This window comes from Fundulus heteroclitus, unplaced genomic scaffold, assembly GCF_011125445.2.
Source record: "Fundulus heteroclitus isolate FHET01 unplaced genomic scaffold, MU-UCD_Fhet_4.1 scaffold_346, whole genome shotgun sequence".
NCBI lineage: Eukaryota > Metazoa > Chordata > Actinopteri > Cyprinodontiformes > Fundulidae > Fundulus > Fundulus heteroclitus.
The window spans coordinates 1-19,244 of NW_023396756.1; the positions used below are offsets into that span (position 1 = coordinate 1).

General features: G+C 41.0%; 1 protein-coding gene and 1 long non-coding RNA gene across 2 annotated transcripts; both read right to left on the reverse strand.

Annotated features, from left to right (window-relative positions):
• Positions 1–408: 408 nt before the first annotated feature.
• On the reverse strand, positions 409–14,134 carry LOC118559745 (ADP-ribosylation factor-related protein 1-like). Its single transcript, XM_036130352.1, has 3 exons — positions 13,821–14,134; positions 7,006–7,093; positions 409–570 (listed from the first exon to the last, which is right to left on the reverse strand). Exons 1-3 carry the CDS (start codon positions 13,911–13,913, stop codon positions 440–442), a joined length of 312 nt encoding a protein of 103 aa, XP_035986245.1. The 5' UTR covers positions 13,914–14,134; the 3' UTR covers positions 409–439.
• Positions 14,135–16,323: 2,189 nt separating this feature from the next.
• On the reverse strand, positions 16,324–17,857 carry LOC118559744. The gene is made up of 3 exons (XR_004928967.1): positions 17,642–17,857; positions 16,714–16,824; positions 16,324–16,631 (listed from the first exon to the last, which is right to left on the reverse strand). It is a non-coding gene; the product is annotated as an uncharacterized LOC118559744 (long non-coding RNA).
• Between the last annotated feature and the right edge of the window lie 1,387 nt (positions 17,858–19,244).

The window sequence follows — 19,244 nt, forward strand, 5'->3', positions numbered from 1 at the left end:
TCCTTCCTCAACCCGAGCTGCACACAGAGTTTACACAGTCGAACAGGATTCTTTGTGAATGAGAAAGTATCTGAAGAGTTAGGCAGCTCTGTGGGAGTAGAAGACATGAGCACGGGGCCGTGTTCCTATCTGTAGTGAACTCTTGTGTTTTTATTGCTCAGCTTCAAGTTAGAACAGTTTGGTTTTTCCAGCAACAAAATCATTTAAAGTTTTTTGAGACTGAAATGCAGAGCAAAGGACAAAATTAAAACAAGGTGTTCTGGGTTCTTTATGTTCTTGTCTTTCAATTGTTTTGGGGGAAAGGGTTTTTAAACAATTTAAATAACTTGAAATATTCATCCTCAGTAGTTAGATATGCAACAGCATTTTATTTTAGTTCAAGTTGTTTAACATCTTTGCAGGCCCAGACCTTTGAGAGCAGGCTCTGATTGTGTCATTGTTATATTAACGAACAGTTCCTACAGTCGGTGCTTCTTTTGTAACGTACTTTGTCCCACAGAGACTGTAGTTCCTCCTGGCCTCCCAGATCCCAGAACATTAGGCGAGCCTTGCCAACATCAATTGTGCCGACTGTAAAGAAAAGTAAAAGATCCATTAGCAATGTTCCAGGACAACAGAACTATTTCAGCATTTAGAGTAATCACATAATCTGCACAACAGGTAAGGAGAAATAACACACAATGATTCTGCAGTTTTAACAGATTTTGATGAAAATATGTGGGGTCTTTTTTCAGATCACATTAGTGTAATACTACAGACAGTCCCTCTTTATCAGAGGATTCCCACCTGTCACTGCTTAAAGTTAACTGTACTTTGGCCTATAACCACCAAACTACTGGTCCTACACTCAAAAACTTCACATCAATTTGTTTATTGGATGATTCTGCAAAATAAAGTGAATTGGCACACCCTTCGTTTCCCAGCTGGTTTTCACGCTACATGGCTACAAAGGTTGGACCTTTCTTGTTAATCTCCTCCTACATTTTTTGTGCAATCCGCGCAAAACTTTATATATAAGCGTGTCATGGACAAATAAAAAAAGTTATCGCGGCGGATTTTTGAATTTTGACTTTTTCGAAAAGTAACGCTAAAATAAGTGATGTTAGCTAGCTAGCTCTAAATGTAATTGCTGATTATTGTAAACCATAACAGATTTTGACATGTCCTTCATAACCCATTGTCCAAATAAGATTTTGCACATGTGACCCACATTTGAGGATCGTCCATCTCTAGGGGGCGCTGTGATGTCAAGAAATCTACTACGCAAGAATGGCTGATCGGATTTTTACAAAACCTTTTTCATTCCCTTCCAGACATTGCCCTTACAAAGTATTAAATATGGTATTTATTGAAACAAGTGGGCGGGGCCTATTTCCAAAAGTGTGGAAAAAAACTTGAAAACTTCAAAAATTCACCTAAAATCACTTGTGTGGTGTAACAAGCTCAGATTTTCAGGATGTATTCCTTGAATAAGGTGCAACAATTCTCTCACTGCATGTATTCCAGTGTTTGAAAGTGCCACACTCTGTTTTTTTCAAAGTTTGTAAAATGGAGAAATCAATGTATTTTCCACAAATATTGGTCAATCCCAATAAAAATGGCCTCTATCTGTAAAGCACAGCCAGAATAACCATGTCTTTCAGTTTGGTAAAAATCCAGGCGATTTTGACCAATTTACAAGATTTTAAAAATTAATGATACAAGATTATAAAGTTTAATATTTTTTTTCTCTAAATCCATTTTTTTAATGACCATCAAAAAAATCGTGTGGTTAGATAAAACACTCTTGGACATTCATGAATATTTTCAGAATTTTAGAGCAAACCGTTGAATTTTAACAAATTTATGAAGTTTGTGATCAGTTTACAGCTCTCATCATCGAGAGCTCTGCCATCCAGAACTGTGAACAGGGCGGCCATTATGCCCATATTTGGGCACATCACCGGAAGTGAAGTGACATCCTTTTTTTTTTCTCTAAGCGGAGCAGAGACTTGAAATGGGAGGATAGCTTTTAGAGTTTTGAAAAGAACACATAATTTAAAAATGTAATTGAATATAAAAAGATCAAGCAGAAGCAAGGAAAGTTATTTAGAAGGCAAAGAAGACAAAATGGAGAGATTTTTGTGATTCAATAGGCAGAACAACTTCTATAGCTGAGGTATGAGGAATGATTAAGAAAATGAAGGGAAATAGATCAGAGAGAACATATCCAGTTCTAAAACATGAAGAAGGAACAGCATTAACAAATGAATAAAAAGTAGAAGTAATGGCAAGAACATTTGCAAAGATCCATAGTTCAGATATGGATCAGACTTATTCGAAAAGTAACGCTATAATATAATATGGATAGATAGATAGATAGACTTAGAGAGAATTAGAAAACTTTATTTGTCAGTTTGTATGCACAGAGTGCGTACAGAACAAAATTCTGTTGCATACAGCTTGTAAATTGCAGTAAAATAAATTACAGTATAAGGTGCAGCAGTGATTTGAAGTAAACAATTGAAATGCAAACAAATCAGGAGAAGTCACAGTGTACAGGTGTGTATTTTTAAAAAACATTTGTATATGCAGAATTGATTGTGCAGAGGGCAATTTGTGCAAGAATACAGCTTGGTAATTACAGTCAATTTAAATTACAATATAAGGTGCAGCAGTGGATTTAAAAGTAAACATTGAAGTGTAAACAATGCATGAGAAAGTCACAGTGTACAGGTAAGTATTTTTAAAACCATTGTATGTACTGAATTGAGTGTGCAAAGGGGCATTTGTGCGAGAATCATTTAGAACAGAGTTCGACAGCATTTGTAATGCTAGTTGGAGATGCAATGATGCAAAATGAGCAAATTGCGAATGTTGTGTAAGGTTATGGGTTTATAGTTTAGATAGCAGTGACATGCATTCAGGGGAGGCAATCATGGAAAGATAGAAATATAGAATAATGATAACAATATATATATGTGATTCACGCAGTCATTTGTAATAATAATTGGTTTTTTAATCTAATTTTCCTTATTTTTTTTATCATATTCTCTTAAAATCGAAGACTTTTGGCTATTTTTAACGTAAATATCCTTGTGGTGCTTGATAGTGAAGCGCCACCAAGCCAGCGATCTTGGCCGCCCCTGGGATTGCGCAATCCCATGTTAACTGCGCTGACTTCCATTCCGTGAATGCATCTTCCTGTCTCTAGATCATAAATTCAATTGTTCAAACATTGATGAACTGATTTTCCATAATTTAATATATGTGGATTACGAATTGTGTTTTGGTCATTAAACTATTGTTTTTCGTGTGCTGATGGGCGATCATAAAAGCCAAAGAGCTGGTTGTAGGTGAGGCCGCAGTTCCTTGGCCTCTAGGCAGGGGCGCTCAAGGGGCACCGCTCTGATCCCCAAATAGTAGAGTCAAAGCAAGTTATGGATGTGTTATTAGCGAGTTTTGCTAAACAAGTAAAGCACTAAAAAGACTCTAAACATACAGCTGGAACAGGACTGATGAAGGAAGGCTTCCTCCCTGGCATGAGCTCCACTGAGACTGAGAAAACTTTTAAAACTGAACAAGATAAAAAGAACTTTTTACCGGAAAGTGACCGATATTTTTGTTCAGAAAGAGCGCAGCTGCACTTCATTTCTAAGTAGAGGTAAGACAGCGATAATTATTCATGTTTTGTTTTTGTAATGAAATGTGCGTAATGTAGGTTAGTTAGAAATCCATCATAACTCATAAACTGCTACCAATCAAATGACAAATAATTTAGTTTTATTTATTTTTTTAACAAATAATCAATATTTTTTTCCATGTCTCTTGGTTAATTGATTGGCTCAACCAGTCTCCTTCAGCACTTTGCAATGAGTCTACTTTGTAGAGTGTATATATTTGTAAATCTGACTGATGATGTCAGTGCTTCACCAGCTATGAACCCTACCGCACGTCACTGATAGATAGATATATCTATCAACATCTGCATACCTTGATTCAAATGAAACGATTTTAGTCTTATTTAACACTACAAGCTACAAGGATAAGAAGAGAATATCTTGGTTGAACTTAGAAACATGTAATTCATATATTATGAGTTGTCATGAAAAGGAGTAATAGCATTAATGGTTTAAAGGGTCACTGTAAATGAAGAACATTCATTATATATATATATATATATATATATATGGGGAACAGTTCATGGTGGGGGTTTGAGGGTCTCTGTTGATGCTATGGGCTGGGGACATGCAGCGCTGGGATGAAATGTCCTTAATGGAGGAAAGAGGAGCCCCTATGATCCCTTCTGCTGTCCCCACCACTCTCCTCATTTTCCACCAGTCGGAGGTGCTGCCGCCTCCACACCACACAGAGAGACAGCTGGTCAGAATGCTCTCTATGGTACTTCTGTAGAAGGTTGTGGGAATGTGCGGGGACAGGTGGGCTCTCCTCATCCTCTGCAGGAGGTACAAGCGCTTCTGTGCCCTATTCACCAGTGACGTGGTGTTCACAGACCAGGTGAGATTGACCGTGATGTGCACACCCAGGAAAGGAACTTGGTGCTGCTAAACACCTCCACAGCTGAGCTGTTGATGAGTTTATGTCATCTGCGAACTTCATGATGTGATTGGGGGTGAACCTGGGGGTGCAGTCGTGTGTCATCAGAGTAAACAGCAAGGGGCTCCGGATGCAGCCCTGAGGGGAGCCCGTGCTGAGGGTGATGACATCAGAGGTGGTCTGTCAGACCCGGACCGACAGTGCTCAGGAGGTGAGGAAGTGGTGAAGGGGTGTGCTGAAGCCCAGATGTTCCAGTTTTTCCACCAGATGCTATGGGATGGAATGCTGAAGTCCAGGAACATGCTCAAAGGGGGCGGTGCGTGGGCTTGGAACCCGTTAATAACTGCTTGCAGTTCTAGTTATAATTTGGTATTATAATATAAGTAATAAGTCATTCAACTCAAAATTCCGCTATAGCAAAATATAGTTCAAATGGTGGTGATGTTAGCTAGAAGCTTGTAATGATTTATACTACTAATGCATTAATTAACCAGCTGTTATGAACTCATTTATGCTGGAATAAATGATCTGGTCGGATTTTAACCGACGAGGTTTTTCCGGCAGACTGTGCGAACCCCAATATAACTGCAATTAGAGTTTAAATCCTTATTCCTTATCACCCATCCAATGATAGTGTCTCTGTATTAATATCATATGTTAACTTCCAAAAGGAGGTAGCTCTGAATTCTGAATAACCATGCAACTGTGAATTGGATTGAACACAAAACAATTTCTATTCCGCAGTTGTTGTTTTTATTGAACCAAAAGCAATTCCCTGTTACAGTAATTCTCTGATTGAACAACCTTGGAAATCTTACTCACTACTAAAATTAAACAAGCAAAATATATATATGTGGAAATAAAAGAACAAAACAAAAATAAACAATGGATTAAAATGAGCGGTTAGCAAATCTAAGTCCAGCTCAAGGTTGTTTAACACCACCTTCAAAACATCGGCATCTGACGTAGCAGCATTGACAGACAGGACGGCTTTGAGAGTCCCACTGGATGCTTTGATGTCTTACAAACTAGTTCAGCTAAGCTACCTACAGTTCAGTCACCCGACACCCTCCCAAGGTGGCGACTATGATGACGTATGATTGACAAGCTTGCGTGATGCGTGAGGGGAGGTGCTGATGATGCAGTCAGCGCTTACACTAAAGCGGGGCGGTGCCTCGGCCAGAGGGGAACGGCTGACTGAACAGTTTAAACAAACCGCGAACTGATCTCTAACAAAGAGATTGAACTGCTGATAAGCGGAAAGCAAAGATGGAAACAAAGAGAGAGAGAAAAAAAGATGGAAGAATTCGGAAAAAGAGTTACAGCAGGACCCGCAGCGGGGTCTTTACGAACCACAAAATCAAACACAGGCAAAGTCGCTTTCACAAACGCATGCACATACAAAGAAAATATCCAGCAAAATAAACCCAACTCCGTCTTGGAGTAAAACATTAACCTAAGTTCCTACACCTGCCCAGGCACATCTGAAACACGCTGTGGGTGAAAAAGAAATAAAAAGGGGAGAACCGCGTTACTTGTGAATCAGGACTGTCCCGGCTGGGTCCGTGAGCGCTCCGAGTAACGCGGCGTCCTGAACGAGTCTTGTCTCTTCCTCTGGGCTTACAGTCGCTTTGTTGGCCAGACAAAGTGGGGTCCTTTTTAGATCACTGGGAGATAAGGCGGCTCTCAGTCTTTTGATCAGAGGGAATTAAAGAGTACTTTTAAAGTTGACCTCCTGCTAATGCAGGGATAAGTTTGCTTCAACAACCTTCGGTCCAGCGAAGTTATCGAGCACGTGGCGTGGGATTACCCCAACGAAGTGAAACAGCTGTGTGTCTTCTCAGGTTGGCGGTGTGCCAGGGAAGAATGGAGATTGTCGTGTGTAAACGAGTTTTATCAACTTTGCCTAGCAACGTTATCGGTTGCCAGGGCGGCGGCCATTTTGGGCCGCGTTGCATGATGGGAGTTGGTGGCCATTCTGACCACATTGCATCATGGGAAACGCAGTCCGTCATGTCTGAACTGGCATTACAATATCTAATATCTTAATTCACTGCTGAGTGAATCAAAACCTGACAGTGATTTTAAAGTGAACATCAACGCATTTAGTGTTCTTTTACTTTCCTTTTGTTTATTGTATTTACTCTGCATATGAGTGTACAGATGTGTAGTGTGTGTGGAGGGAACAATCTCTGCAGAAACATGGCTATTTTGGGGTCGCCCCTTTAGAACATCTGTGGTTAAGCGTAAATGCCCTCTATGCCCTCTAAAACCTCTCCATCCTTTGACGTAAAAATCTCATCTCCATAGCACTGAGACAGACACACTCCGCTGAAAGCACAAAGAGTGACTCCAAATTTAACAAGCAGAAACAAAACTGTGATTGTGATCAAAGCACATGAAGCTGCAGTTTAAAGTAAGACCACCTATTCTCACAGACAGTAAAGCGTCATTTCAACAGCAACTTACTGTTTAAACCAACCGTTGTTGTGACTTTGGAAAGATTCATTCCCTTGTAGTTTTTACTAAACTTCGTCTTTGTCTGTTCCAGAAAGGTCTGCAGGCAGAGAGAAAGCAACAATTAATTATATGTAGGGCTGGACGATATAGAAAAAAAAGATTATCGATAAAAAAAATAAATGCATATTGATCGATATCGATAATTATTGAAAATATTTAAAACCATATTTTATGTGCAGCTCTGCCTGGACATTTTATGATATTGCTAAATCATTTAATTTTAATAAAGAACACAAACACAGAATTCCAATTAAATCTTTATTTAACCAACATTTTTAACCATAACAGAATTTTTTTAAAGAAAAATAACTTAAGAGACCTGAGTTATGTTATTAAATACTGACAAAGAATAAACTAAAGTGACCATTAAAATGACCAAAATAAATATACCAAATAAATAAATAAAATAGCCTATTTAGGTGGGAATAGTACACTAGTTACTTCTCAGGTTTCATAATTGAGAGGCTGACGCAGGGCTGAGGTCCGAGGTTGTGGCGTGGGATTGATTGCAGCTCATTTTGCACTGATTTTCTGCACTAGTTGTACGATTTAGGGAGCGCTGTTAGAGAAACACTTGCGTCCTGGAACTTTATATTGCGGATCAAGAGTGGCGAGTAATTGTTTGAAGCCAGGTTTTTCAACTGCAGACAACTGCAGCATTTCCATCACTATGAAGCACGTTACTGCATGCGTGATGTCCTTATGCCGCTTGGACGCTTTTTAATTTTATCACAAAGAAGGGAGCCTAGTTTAGCTGCTATACCTGCTTTGTTTTGGAAGAACTTCCAGAAGATTCCTAAGAAGACGCGGATGGGGGTGTGAGCGGTTGAGCGGCTTACGTGATGAAACAAGTTGGTTGCGTTACCAGACTTTGTTTTTACCGGTTCCTTGCAAGTTTTACAAATCACTGTGGTTTATTTCTGTCAGACTGGCGAACTAGTAAAACCCAGTTTTGGGACCCTTTCCTGTGCCACTCCTTGCTGCGACATATTCACGTGCTCTGTGTTGTGGTTTGAGAGGGCAGCGCTTTGTGACGGCGTGCCTGGGTCTGCGATTACAATTGGTTGACAGGAGGAAGTGACTGTAGCATCAACTAATATGATAGGCTTAAAGGAAGGAAAACTGTCTATCGAATTTTTATCAACTCTTTTTTTTCTATCACGCCACACGTCTATCGATCGATATATATTGTTATTGAATTATCGTCCAGCCCTAGTTATATGGATTATAACAGACATTATTCACTCAACATCCCCTCCCTGGGCTGCCACCTTACCGTGGTGGAGGGGTTTGAGTGTCCCAATGACCCTAGGAGCTATGCTGTCAGGGGTTTTATGCCCCTAGTAGGGTCACCCAAGGCAGACAGGTCCTAGGTTAGGGACCAGACAAAGAGCAGCCCAAAAGCCCCTTATGATGAGTACCATAAATGGATATCATGTTCCCTCGCCCGGACGCGGGTCGCCAGGGCCCCAACCCAGAGCCAGGCCTGGAAGTGGGGCACGTCGGCTGCAGAAGCTGGCTCTTGGGACGTGGAATGTCACCTCTCTGGTGGGGAAGGAGCCTGAGCTAGTGCGCAAGGTTGAGAGGTTCCGAAAATATATCTGGGCTTTTTATACAGCGCACATATACCATCCGTCCTCTAGCCCTACCACCTCGTTAAACAGACGTGCATCTCGTAGCATCAGCTCTGGGATCTTCAGTAATTTAAACTACTTTATGCACCTACAACTAAGAGTGAAAAGCTACTATTTCATAGCAGGTAAGTAAACTGTTTTCCCCCATACTGTTCGGCTGACTGTTTAAAATATAAGCTGTTGATAAAGTAGCTAGTTGCTAGGGCCTTATGATTTCTGCTAAGCGAAAAACGTGGCTGTAATCGCAGAATTTATAGCTAAACCCCATATCTGCTAAATAAACAACATTGCTAGTACGGTTTGGTGTCATACGGGCTTCTCTTTTCCAGTCTTAGTTACCGTTGTTTTATGAGAGGGCTCAGCACGCAGACATGCTGTCGAATATGAGAGCACTAGTTGAGCACAACACTTTTTTGAACAAACAGGAGCAGACACTCATGTCTTGTTTCTGCCTTCTTATGCCCTGCACACACTGCAATTTTCGGCCATCACAAACGAAAGACAAGACTGTGGGAAAATCGTGGCGAAATCTTTGGCTGTTGCACAGTGACACTGATTCTAGGATGGGTTTTTTAGCATCTTGTGACCAAAGATAACCTGCGATCAATATGTGGCAGTATCAGATATTTAGAAAGAATATCTGACAACTTCTACAACCTGCATCTAACAGAACTGTTATGACATGGTAACAAGTTCTGAACGCCACTGCCCCACAGATAAAGAAAAAAATGGATACATTTTGGGTTTAATCACAGAAAAGTTTGTTTAATCACAGAAAACACATCGCCAAATGAAGCATCGAGGGCTGTGAACAGGTGCACCTTCATCAGCTGTTCACGGATTACACCAGTCACAAATCGGTGACAGCTTTCATCATTGCCCTCTTATTGTGGTAGCTTATGACTATGATGAAATAATTTGGACCCAAACACTTTTTTTTCCTGTTGGAGTCTTACTTTTAATTTTTACTTATTTATTTATATTTTCGCTGGGAGATGCTAATAACCATTAGCCACTTTCTTGTTTTATTCCCTGCTCCGAATGCTTAGGGATGTACTTCCTCTGTTATTAAAAAGAAACATGTAAGGCTTTTTTTACAAACAAATTGAGCAAAAACAAAGCGTGAAACAGCAAAATAATAACTAATACACCAGCATGACGTGATAATCTTTCATAAAATCTTTGTATACAACCAGAGTGAGCTACTAACATATAAATAAATAAAAAAGTCAAATAACGTGGTTATGCACCTTTAAAAGAATGTTTTTCCTTGCCTCTATTGTCAAGTACTTGCTCTTGATGGGATCTGTTGGGTCCAACTATTAATAATAGAATAAAGGGCAGGTTTAGACTGCTCTATTTGTAAGGTGGTATAAGATAACCTTTGTTGTGAATGGGCGCTATATAAATTAAATTGAAAACATTAGAAAGTGTCCAGTGGGCAGAGGACTGTTCACATTCTGTGCAACCTACAGATATGTTGCTGCACTTTATCTACAAGCTCATGTTTTGCCCCACCTTGCAATGCTGTTTAAGGTGTTCCAGAAAACACATTAACCTTCTGCACATTACAGAGGAGGTATTTCCCAATTTAATCTGATTTATGTCAGCCAGCAAGCAGAAACTAGAAGTAATCAGCACGGACACTGGCGTTACGTAAGCACGTCAAAATGACTGGCATGTGGGACAACCAATTGATAAGGCGATATATATATATATATATATATATATATATATATATATATATATATATATATATATATATATATATATATATATATATATATATCAGGGTTCAGTTCTATACCCTGGACAGTTCCGGCACCTTCCTTCCAACAGCCCAGCTCTGACTCCACTCTACTTAATCATCCACACCTGTCAGGCTCTAATCATCCTGAACTGTTTCCACCTGCAAGCCTTCCTAAATAAGCTCACTTCAGTCTGCTCTTCGCCACTGGGTCATCTGCATTCTTACCTTGTTCCCTGCCTGAGTCTCACACGTCAACTTGCCTGTGCTTTCTGCGCCTTCTTGCCTGAGATCCCTACCTCGGATGCCTTGCTCAGCCGACTACCTGCTCCAGCTCCGCCGTGTCTCCACCCTCAGCCATCTCCACCTCCACTCGTCTGCTCCAGTCCGGTACAGTCTTTGGTCACCATCTCCATTACTCAAAGCCTTCGATAAAGCTCCTTAAACGCAGCTCTGTGTGTGGTGGTGTTCGGGTTCATCAGAACAAATCCTGACAGCATGACCCAGTCAAAGTTGAACCCGACGCCCACACAGAGTTCACATGGTGAGCTCGCCCTACGAGACGCGGCGGAGCGTTTTTGGAATCAGCTCCAAGAAAGTTTGAGGGCCTTCCCAACGCTCAGCCCACCCAGGAAACGGATAGAGGAGGTTAAAGGCGTGCGGGGCTGCTTGGAAAACCAGATGGGGCTTCTGTCGCTCCTCGGAGTGTCTGGGCTGTTTGAGGAGCTAGAATGGAACATCAAAGCAGCGCTTGCCCAGCTCCTCGGCAAATTACCACCACCCAGACCTCCAGTCACCAGTCTGTCCACCTCGCCTCTGCCTTTATGTGGAGGAATCCATCTTGGTCAAGAAAAGTACTGTCACCTCCTATTTTGTGACGTCACTCAGCGGACCCGCTGTTGAGCAACGACGCACTATTTTCCAAGATGGCGACGACTGGTGCTCTGTACGAAGCAGAGAGTGATGAAGTACTTAGTGACAGTGATGGGAGTTCCGTGGAGCTATCATCATCTGATAGCGATATGGATTTTTTTTAGAAGACTTTCTTGACAGAAACCGGACTTTTGACGGAATCCAGCCGTACCTATTTCCAGTGCAAACTCAGTCGGGCCCCCCAAGATATATATATACGCACGTGTGTGTGTGCGCGCTCCGCCGCAGCACGGCTTTACCGGCGCTGCAGTGGAGGAGAGATCGCCCTGAAGTGACTTGAGTTATATTTGCCCCCTAGTAAATAGGGCAGGTGGTCATTATTGTATAAATATTAAAATATAAAAGCGTTCCAGCACATGCTGGGGCAGAGGGATACCACATCACATGTGGTATTCCTCCGCCCCTCTGGTCGGTAACCATCCCCGCAAATTCTAAATTAAAAAATAACTTACCGAAAATCCTCGCTCTCATGTCACGTTCAAAATATTCTTCTTTGAAATGGTCGCTGCATATGACGTGTTTTCTCTCTGGCCAGAAGTTAGATGGCAAATCCGCTCTCTTCAAGTTGGCAATCCAGCGACGAGCCCGGTGGCTCATGAATCGGAAAGTTGAAATAAGCAATGTTTTTTTCCACTTTTAACAGTTGTGTTGGAACATCCAATGGCCACACACGTGGGCATTGTTGCTGTAACAATAGCTCTTGCGAAAGTCAGTGGTGAAGTCCTCTGGAAATCCGATAAAATTGTTGATGATCGCAGCTGTGTAGAACAGCTCCTATTGACTTTGCATTGAAAGCGGGAAGAAATGCTGTCGCCGCTTCTGCTTTTCCACGTCACAGGATGTGATGTCAGACGGCCCTTACTGCCCAAAAATGGGCAGTAATGGCCGCCCCCATACGCAGTGATCCAGATGCCAATTTATATTTTTATTTTCTTATTGATAAAAGATAAGCTCATTAAATAACCACAAACATATTAGTTTTAGTTATAGCTAATGGTCCCCTGATTTTTTCCTTGTTGACCGGACTTCCCCTTTAAGAGTAAATTGTGAACAAGACTTCTCGTCAGGGTAAGTGATTTTAAGCCATAATGTAAGAGAGCACAATGGGGAAATTGTTTATTTTCTCTTATGCTATATTCTAAAATGGTTATGCACCTTCTGCATGTTTGAGAATTAGTATAAATGGACGTGCCCCTGAAGCCTTTCTAGGCAGGCCTTAGAGCCTTTTTTTTTTCAAAGCAAAGAAAGATTCATTGCTCAGACAGAAACTGTCAACTTTTGTAAATAGGTTTACAATTAGAAATTTGAAGACAATCTCAGTATATTTTTTTTGGTTGTTCATTCATCATTTGTTTAATATGTGTATAGCTACATTTACTTCTAAGTTATTTATTGATATTGAAGATTTTCTGCAATAGTTATAGAAAAAAAACTGTCATCTTTGAAAATAGTTTTACAACTGAAATTCTGAACATTTCATTTGAAAAAGTTGTTCATGCTGAGAATTATTTGTTTAATAAGTAAATAACTACATTATTTCTAAGTTACATTGATATTAAGGAGTTCTGTAATAAATAAGAGTTCATAATCCTTTGACTAGTTTATTCTGAACATGCTCATCAAGTACCATGCTACACTGTGCAGTTCAAAGCCACTTCGTAATGCCCACCACCACAAGTAAATTCTAAACCTAAATGAAATATTGTATATATTTATTTATTGCCATCAATAAAAAAAGTCAATAACCATCAATACTTCTTCCTCACCATCTGACCCTGAATCAGAATAAACTTGCTGTTCTAGGTCACTTAGAATTTGCAACATTAGTTCTATTTTCTAAACGCCCGAACAAAGATAAAGGGAGGCTTTGTATTAGGTTTGTGAAATTAAGGAGTTTACACTGAAATGACTTTGTTTTTCAACAGGTTGTGTAAGACCAATGCTGTCACTGCTTTGAAAGCTTCTGAAAAGTTCATTTATACCATCTGTGTTAACTGGAGGTGTCTCTGTGGGTACATACGCCTTGCCTCATGGGGAAACCAGCAACATGAAAAATATTTGACCCTAGTTAAAGAAGATAAATTCACCAAATAATGTATGTCAACTTCTGAATTTGAATAAAGTTTTTTTTTTTTTTAAATCCCTCAATCATTGCATTTGACATTTTTCTGGCATTCAGTAAATGGAAACAATTTTGATCATCCTGACTTTAATATTCGTCTTGTAAAGACCGACCTTTAACAAGACCTGCGGAGAACACAGACATCGGGCTGGGGTTTGTGTTGGAAAGATCCGATCAGCATTTTAGAACATTTAAAACAACTGATTCGCACATTTATGTATGCATGTATGTATTTTCGTCCTAAATGCAGAGATAATCAACCGGATACACTAACGCCAATTTCAAAGTAAGACGAACAAGAAAAGCAAACTGATGGGAGAGGACATACCGTCTTTCCTGCGTTATCCAGACCCAGGATCAACACGCAGTATTCGTCCTTCTGAAACATGTACTTGTATAATCCAGACAGCAGAGTGTACATTTTGGATCAGTTGAAACACGTCCTGTGGTTAGTTGGTTTGTCTGAACACGGTACGATGGCAGCACTATTCACTTCACCATATACAGAAAACAGCTTGGTCAACTAATACAGTCTGACAACTGTCAATCCGTTTAAAAACAGAAAACAGATACATCAGATATCAGGTAGATAATGCTACACGACGACTTCTTCTTCTTCTTCTTCTTCTTCTTCTGGGGTTTAATGGCGGTTGGCAACAAACGTTTAGCAGCATTGCCGCCACTAACTGGTATGGAGTGTGGTTCTTGATGGATTATCTATCTATCTATCTTAGTATTCTACTCATTTATTTCACACCTTCTATAATTAAATTCTATGAAATAATTTAGTTCTCTTTAAATATAGAATAACTATTTGTATATGTTTACTCCCCAAATGCTTCCTCGAAATATCTAATAAATTTATCTTTTCCTTAACACATTGAAACTCTTTCCTCATAAATCTTCTCTCTCTTTCATATTTATTACATTCTAATATATAACATGTTCTATTGTTTCATACTTTCCACAATAATCACATTTACCAGTATTATGTTTTTGAATTTTAAAAATTGTATAATTACGTCCTGTAAGCCCAAATCTTAACCTTGTTATTACCCTCTCCTCCTTTCTATTTCGTCTTCCATTTCTTCTCTTACTGTCTTCTGAATTTTATAAAACCATCTCTTCTTCTTCTGTGTAGGAGGAGTGTGAGTGAAGGAGAAGGGAGAGAGCGTGAGTTGAATCTTTTTGAGTGTTTTTTTCCAACTTTTTTCTATCTTTCACAGGGTGTATGTAAATATTGTGTATATAGGTGTTTTTTGTGCTTTAGTTTTTTTTGTTGGGGTTTGGTGACCGTCGGGTGTTGCCCGGCGGCAGTTCCGCGTTTTGAACGCCATGGTGGTGGGTGGTGGTTCTCATAGACATAGTATGAGAGTAGACCCCGCATTGACTGTCGCGGCGCAGGAATTACGGCCGCCATCTTGGGGCGGTCAACCTGCTACCCTAACCTGCTGATTCAAGCTGAACACACTGATGATACCTCAGCACTGTGCGGCGTATTTTTGTTTAAATCGACGGACTATTGACGTCAAGGATCGAGGGATAACTTTTCACAAGTACGATTAAAAGATATTGTTTATATTTGTTATGATATTTTTCTGGGATGAACCCGGACACAGCACGCACACACAGAGTCAGTTCTTATGAGTGAGTTTTATTGAATGGTGTGGAAGATGGATGATGAGACCAGAGTCTTTCAACAGACGGAGGTGTAGGGTGTAGAAGCTGGCCGGCAGGAGGAGTGTGGAGAGACTGACCGGGAGGAACTCTGGAGCCGAACACTGGAGAGCAGAACATCTGAGCCGAGTGCTGGAGAGCAGAACATCTGAGCCGAGCACTGGAGAGCAGAACATCTGAGCCGAGCACTGGAGAGCAGAACATCTGAGCCGAGCACTGGAGAGCAGAACGTCTGAGCCGAGCACTGGGGGGCAGAACGTCTGAGCCGTGCACTGGAGGGCAGAACGTCTGAACCGTGCACTGGAGAGCCGAACATCAGAGCCGTGCACTGGAGAGCCGAACATCAGAGCCGTGCACTGGAGGGCAGAACGTCTGAGCCGTGCAATGGAGAGCTGAACATCAGAGCCGTGTTCTGGAGAGCAGAACGTCTGAACCGTGCAGTGGAGAGCAGAATGTCAGAGCCGTGCACTGGAGGGCAGAACATCAGAGCCGTGCAGTGGAGAGCTGAACATCAGAGCCGTGCAGTGGAGAGCTGAACATCAGAGCCGTGCAGTGGAGAGCAGAACGTCTGAGCCGTGCAGTGGAGGGCAGAACGTCTGAGCCGTGCAGTGGAGGGCAGAACGTCTGAGCCGTGCACCGGAGACCTGAACGTCTGAGCCGTGCACCGGAGACCTGAACGTCTGAGCCGTGCACCGGAGAGCTGAACGTCTGAGCCGTGCACCGGAGAGCTGAACGTCTGCGCCGTGTTCTGGAGAAAAACAAACTGACGGAAAGTCTATGGGCTGACTGTAACAAAAACCAGGTTGAAAGGAGTCTTCAGATTGACGGTAACAAAACGGAGCTGACAAGAATACTGGCAGAGACTGAGCGGGAGTGAACGCTATGGACCGGCGACGGGAACAGAAAGAGGTGAGTCTTATAAAGCGGTGGAAACAGGTGGAAGCAGTTGCGGGTTAATTGCAGCCTGCCAGGTGAAACCGATCAGGCTGCGCAGGAACAAGAGAGAGGGAGAGAGGCTCAGCATGCAGCCAATAAGCTGCATCCTGACAATATTAGAATGTGATTTTTATAATATTAGATAGAGAGATACAGGTCTACATATCCAAGTTTTATATATAGTGTGTGTGTGTGTGTGTGTGAGCAGGGGCGGATTTAGGAAATTTGGGGCCCTAGGCAAAGAAAGGCATGGGGCCCTCTGAATTGTGAAGACAACACATAAAACAGACCCATTATACAGATACAGGAATTTTAATATAATAGACATTCATTATTTGTTCTACCTTTTGTCCCTCTCCTATACTTTTTTGTGTTGTTTTCCACTCATTTTCGTTTGTCCCTTTTTCTAGTAGACAACACATGATCTGCTTATCTGTTCTCCATTTTTCATTTGAATGAAATAGTAGTTGGAAGTAAATCTGCGCCCGTCTGATCCTGTCCTTCACCTGGAGCGGTCCTCTTCATACTATTGAGCAGCGTGGATGGTCAGACAGATGATTGGTCAGAGCTAGGTCATCTTCAGGAAGTCCACTGTGCTGACTGCTTACCAGCAGAGTGGATGATGCTGTAGCTTCTCAATCTGGTGGAACATCATCATTATCAAAGCCTGGCTGGATCATTTTGGAACTGTCTTTGTCACAGCCCATCTCTGTCTCATTCTGAAAACAAACACAGAAAACACAGTATAAGGCTTATACTCAGTGGTTAAATGTATATTTACTCAATTGCTAAAGTAGAAATTTGAGGATTTCATGTAACTTCAATTTTGTCTGCGCCACAGTAACTCAGAGGAAAATACAGCATTTTCAAATCTACTACTATACATATTTACATTGCTAGTTACATATTTCAACATCTTCATGCTCAGTGGAAACCTTGTACCCCCAAAATGACAATTTAATGTTAACATTTGGGATAAACTGAACAAGTCTTTATTTTGAGGACTGACTTCTAAAGCCAGAACTCTTAAAAAAATTGTCATCGGCTGGAAAATGAATTATGACACAACAAAAATAAGATGCATGTCACAGCAAAGACCAGTGATGCTACAAATATGACAATTTCTTAAACTACAGAAAAAGTAAATTGATTTATTTATAATTAACTGGACCCTTTACATCCACAGCTGTACACAATAACACACATTAAAGTAATGTTAATACAAAGCAGTAATGCAGAGTGAGAAGTTAGTAATAACTTCCTTATGTTTTTTTAATGTATAACTTAAATTATTAAGGACTAAAATACCTGCCAAACCTACCTGTAAAACCTAAGGGTGATCTTAGAAAGAACACCCAAAGGCCTGAGGTTTGCCTGAATATCAACATGAAAAAATAACAACTAAATTATTGATTTCTCATCGTTTGTAGCAAATACAAACAAAATTTGAAACTTACTTTAAAATGACCCATCTTCAATAAGGTAAATAAATACTTAATATGGAGGGAACGTCTCCTTCAACGGTTTAATACTCACTAGTTCCTCTCCTGACCACGGACCCTCCCCAACAGGAGCCAGCGTTAACGCTGAGTTTGCTGCCAGTTGCGGCTCGCTGCTGCTGCTGCAGTTGAGAAGCCGAAGGCAGTCACTTTTGGTAACTTTGAGAGCAGCTTTCTACTTCTCTCATTCTTTCTCTTCTTTTCAGCACCACTGTGGTAGATTACTTCCTTTTTTTTTCTTTTATTTTATCTTCCCTCTTTTTCTCTCCTCGTCTCGCGCCGTTTGTTTTGAAATGATTTTGCTGCGTCTGCCTGGACCTCTCTGCACATGCGCAGCAAATGGACTGATCCAATGTAGTGGAGACTGTATTTGGGGGCCCGAGACACACTCAATATTATTACCATTTGTTATAATGGCTATAGCTTTAAAGTTTTCAGAAAAAACAACGAGAAAATTAGTTCAATAATCAGCGAGTATAGTTGACTAAAATTGATTCTGCACCTGGTTAACACATTACACTGAGCGGAGTTGTTGACCGCCCCAAGATGGCGCCCCTAAATCTCGTCAGCGCCTATAGGCAAGACGATCGATGCGGGGTCTACTCTTTATATATGTCTATGGTGGTTCTGGTGTCTTCTCCACGCTGACACGGAAGAACGGCATCAAAGTGGGTGCTGGTGTTGTGCGCAATAGGGCTTGGGCGTCATGACGTATTACTTTGCGTGGCCACCATGTTGATTGCCTCCGCCGCCGCTACTCAGACTACTGCCTATGACTACCGCGTACTGTACTCCTTCTCTCAGCCGTGTTTTAATTTGATTAATTTCACCTTAACTTGATTTCAACCATGGTAAACCGTTGCTGTATTGTGGGCTGTAACAGTGCAACACATGATCGCCATGGGAAAAACATAGAAAATGGGTTAACTTTCCACCGCTTTCCGGCCTGGAGGCGCAACCATGGAGTCGTCGGCTCGCTTGGATCGCAGCTTTAAGACGACCGAACATAACTTTCCACAGTATCCCGATGTCAATGAAAGTGTGTTCCCTGCACTTTCATTCTGGTAAGTTAAAGATGCACGGTTTTATTTTATAGCCTACATTGTTTCTTTCCTTCAAACGCGATACCACATACATGCACATAAATACTAAAACGGCAGCGGGAAAAGGCTCAAATACGTGAGAAATCAGGAGGGTTTAGGGAGGGTTGGCAGTTAACGTTACTAACTACACCTTTGAAACACATAGCAGCTAGTTAAAAGTACATTTCGGGATTTTAACATCTTTTTTCTATCTATTCTTTCTCAACTCTACTTCTACGTCTCTTCGTTCACCAACGTTATGTCAGAGGTATTTTAACGTTCGCGTTGCCATCAACATGGCCGCCACGTCCAACAATGCAACGCAGATCCCAAGCCCTATCCCCCGTGAAAATCTGTTCCCCCTGTGTCCTTGTTTATTTATTACTGTGAATGCAGTAGGCATTCACAGTTCTTGAGATCCTGTTTCTCTTTATTCTTTCTTCTTCTTCTTCTTCTTCTTCTTCTTCTTCTTAGTGTTTATTCTTCCTAATGTGTTTTTACTGTTTAAAGTTTGATTCGTTCTCCTCCTACAATTTTTATCCGATTTCAACCATTCAA